The sequence below is a fragment of the Fragaria vesca genome, linkage group LG6 (genome assembly GCF_000184155.1).
Source record: "Fragaria vesca subsp. vesca linkage group LG6, FraVesHawaii_1.0, whole genome shotgun sequence".
Taxonomy (NCBI): Eukaryota; Viridiplantae; Streptophyta; class Magnoliopsida; order Rosales; family Rosaceae; genus Fragaria; species Fragaria vesca.
In genome coordinates, this window is record NC_020496.1 from 13605764 (window position 1) to 13610260 (window position 4497).

Sequence of the window (4497 nt, forward strand, 5' to 3'; positions counted from 1 at the left end):
TTGACTAATCTGCTCCACATTCTTGAACTTCCCTTTTCATAATACTCTAACCTCATCTTTCCCCATTAATTGAATAATGCTTGTTAGTAGAAATGTTAGATTCATCTTAGTAATGTACTAATGATATAATCTTGTCGTATCTATAAAATTTGGTATGCTCATAGTTGTTGGTATAGTCTTTTACATGAAGCCTTGTGTGATAGAAGACACACTGACACAGTACATAGTCATAAACCAGATCCTTTATCTTTTAACATGGCAAGCTTTCATATATACAGATAACTCTGTATCAGATGAACAATTAATGTGTTAAACACCTAATCTTTCAAGATATTTGGCAATCTATGTAGCACATGAATGATTTCAAGGAAACAAGCATGACACAACTGTTGAAACTTGCAGTAAGTAAATCAAATTCAAGGTCGTGGAGTTGATCAAAACGACAACTAGCAAGTTAGTTGCAGTAACAAAGACTCAAACAGGGAGAAAGATTACCAGAAGATAAACAAGTACTTGAGTCTATGAACCTTTATATTTCAGGTCAATGTAGAATCACTAGAATGAATACAAACCGCAATCTTACTAGAAAATTCATATTACCCATGAATTACGTTAACAATACCAGATAAAATGGACGAAACCCATCAAATTGAGAGAGAAATTTGTTACATTAGACTGAAGATGAATCTCTTTGAGAAAATAACAGCTAAAGATCCATAAACAGGAGGTTAAAATTGAAGAGAAATTTACCCAGAAGACACCAAAATGAGAAAGATGGTTGGAGAAGGTCGGCTGCAGTCGCAAATGGTCGAAGCTGGCCGGAAAATGGGAAGGGAGTAGGTAAATGAATGGAGCTGGCAGAGGAATAGATGGGTTTCGCGATTGTCGGCATCAGTCGCGATAGACAGAAATGAAGCCGGATAAAATATATCCAGCTCTGACAAGATATGAGATTTCCGACAAGAACATATCCGCGTCCAAACAACCAAACTTGTCTGACATGATATATATTTTCCTATCTAGCCGTTATATGAAGCGAAACACACACGGCCGTCATGGAATCAATCATCAATCTCAGTAATTTAGAATCATCCATTGAAATCTGGGATTCCGGAGATAGAACATAAGAACAACAAGATTCAATCTATTGGGCGAACCCGATCTAGACATGGAAATCCCAAAACAACATAGATATTTAACCCAAAACGAATAATGATATCAATTCAAGAACTTACAACGATTCTCCGTCTCCCTGATGCTTTGTTCTTACTTCAGAGCTACTCAATCGGTTTACCAATCTCCGCCAGTCTACAACTCCATATCTTCCAATCGGTTTAGCACCAACACCAATCGCTGCTCAATCTTCAGTGCTTTGAAAGTTTAGACGATTTGATGAAACTTGGAAGGAAGGGGGACTGCTGCTCGAAATGAGTCTCCCTTAACCTTTTCTACTCTCTCACACCCAGTATTTTTACCCAAACAAACCCTAACAGCCATTTAACGCCATCTAACATAGTCAATATCTGACTTATCCACGTGTCAGAATCTGACGGTGAAGAAACCGGGTGCGCGGCGCACCCGGGTGCGCTGTATAATTTTCGCTGCGGAAGCATCCCTTAACTTATCTCATTGTCGCGTGTGTGTTTATTGGAGAACAGAACATTGAGAACTATCATTGGTGTGATAGCCATTAAGTTGTGGAATTCCTTTCTTTTATTCTTCTATTGGATTTTTATTCTTATTTCAGTGATTGTGTTTAGCTACAAAGAAACCAAGAAGAAATTAGATCTGCCATTAACTTTTGATGAAGCCTTTTCCATAAGTAGAGGTCACAGATTGAAATACCAATATACCATCCTATAAAGGAGAGAATCCAAAGGTCTATAAAAGTATCATGATTTATAACATAGATTCTTGCATCCACTTTCCATTTTATTTCCTTGCTGTATCCTTTTATTTACCCCATCTTCCTTCCCATATGTACTATAAGCTTTTCATTACTTCCCTTTGCTTCATGCACAATGGTAGCCAAGGGAGACACAATACAAAACTTACTCTGCACTTGTCTCTTCATCCTTATTTTCCTAGATCATCGCTGCTCCTCCCAAAGGACATGCCCGGACTGTGGCTCCCTTAAAGTCCCATATCCACTAAGCACAAACCCTGGTTGTGGTGATCCTGACTACTCTCTCACATGTGACCCCTCCTCTAAGAAATTGTATGTCCAAGCCCTTAATGGAAGCTACTATCTTGTGCTTCATATTATGCCGTCATACCAGCGAATGGTGGTACAACCATCCCCATGGCTGCCAGGAAATGAGTGTGTTACTCGGGACCTGGTGGTGAGTGAAGGCCTCTGGTTAAACCAGTCACTTCCTTTCAACATCACCTCATCAAACACCATCTTCCTCTTTAACTGCTCTCCGCGGCTCTTGGTTTCTCCACTGAATTGTACTCCCTCTAGTCTTTGTCACCGCTACTTGGAAAGCTCAGGGCATGTTGACACACAACGAGCACTCAAGTGTAATAGAAACCTCAACCTTTGCTGCACATTTGTTGCTGGTGGAACACCTTCAGCATACAAGATTCGGCTTCACAGCTCAGGTTGCAAAGCCTTTAGAAGTATTCTTCATTTGGATACGAACAAGCCTGTTGATCAATGGGAAGAGGGATTGGAAATTCAATGGGCTCCTCCACATGAACCAGTTTGTAGAGCACAGATTGATTGTTCTAGCAGTTCTAATTGTTCACTTCCTGCTAGAAATAGCCGCTCTCGCTGCCTTTGCAACAAGGGCTACTACTGGGATCGAGTTCTGACAATTTGTGTGAGGAGCAAGAGAAACACCAAAGCTGGCCTGAGTTTAAAGGTCTCAATTGGGGTAATCTCCTTTTTCGTTCTAGCTGTAGTTATATCCATAGTTACAGTAAAAAGGTCATGCAGATTGTCTGAGCAGGAAAAGCTTACAAAAGCAAGAGAAGACATGTTGAAGAGCAATGATAAGAAATCAGCTAGAATGTTTCACTTGAAAGAAGTTAAGAAAGCCACTAATGGATTCTCTAAAAACCGAATTTTAGGGAGTGGTGGTTTTGGCGAAGTGTACAAAGGAGAGCTTGAAGATGGGACTACGGTGGCTGTGAAGTCAGCTAAAGTGGGAAACATAAAGAGCACAGAACAAGTATTAAATGAAGTTGGGATACTTTCCCAAGTCAATCACAAGAACCTGGTCAGACTCTTAGGTTACTGCGTGGAAGCCGAGCAGCCATTGATGCTCTATGAGTACATTTCAAATGGAACGCTTAGTGAGCATTTACATGGTAAGATTTCCACATTTCTTGAATGGAAAACTAGGCTGAGAATTGCTTTACAAACTGCTGAAGCATTGGGATACTTGCATTCTGCTGCTCACACTCCTATCTACCATAGAGATGTCAAGTCAACCAATATACTACTTGATGATGAGTTCAATGCAAAAGTAGCAGATTTCGGGCTCTCCAGGTTGGCTCGTCCAGGATTGAGTCATGTCTCAACTTGTGCTCAGGGTACATTGGGATACTTAGACCCTGAGTATTACAGAAACTACCAATTGACAGATAAAAGTGATGTTTATAGTTATGGGGTGGTGCTGCTTGAGCTTTTGACATCACAGAAAGCCATAGATTTCTCCCGCGGAGAAGATGATGTGAATCTAGCCATTTATGTGAGTTTAAGAGCCAGCAATGGTGCTATTATGGAAGTTGTGGATCAGAGGCTACTTGGAGATAGAGAGCCTTCAGGGAATGTTGTGGAAAGTGTAAAGCTTTTGTTTGATGTTGCTCTTGCTTGTCTGAGGGAAAAGAAGGGAGATAGACCAACCATGAAGGATGTTGTTCAAAAACTCCAATGCATAATCCAAATATCAGATCAAGAAGTACTTCATAATTAATTGAGCTGGTACTGTTAGAAACTTAAAAGTTAAAACTACATCAGTGTACAATATATGACTACTAAATAATGAAAATGTTCTCTTTCGAGACTATGACTTAATCCGCATTTTTTTTTTTGATTATATGGAAGCCCGAAAGCAAGAACAAAAAACCTAAAACACAACTAATCTAAGGTTAGAAGAGCCTGATTAATCTATGAATTAATTCGCATTTTTCATTGTCAATTACTTGTTGTGGTCCTTGTGGATATAATCATGTATATGTATAAAATCTTGGAATATTCATGTTCCAAAGAAGAGGGGGCATGTAACTGATGATACCAAGCATCATGAATGGCACTGACTCTAACAAGCCCACAGAAGCTAGAGTGATTCTTTGCTGTGGTTCGAAAACGTAAAAAAGGCTAACTAGGATCAGATTCTCTGTACAGAAAGCCTAAAATGATGGAGAAGAAGATATGGGGTTGTTGGAATCTGCAGGGACGTAGTCTCTCATTGGAGGCTATGGAGAAAAAAGGAAGCAAACTTTTGAAAACGAGGACCGCAATTGAATTGGAAGTGAACAATCTTTTAA

General features: G+C 39.7%; 1 protein-coding gene across 1 annotated transcript; it reads left to right on the plus strand.

Annotated features, from left to right (window-relative positions):
- The first annotated feature begins 2021 nt into the window (after window positions 1–2021).
- LOC101299606 (wall-associated receptor kinase-like 20-like) lies at window positions 2022–3923 on the plus strand. The gene has a single exon (XM_004305330.1). The coding sequence runs from the start codon at window positions 2022–2024 to the stop codon at window positions 3921–3923; it is 1902 nt and encodes a 633-aa protein (XP_004305378.1).
- Window positions 3924–4497: the final 574 nt, after the last annotated feature.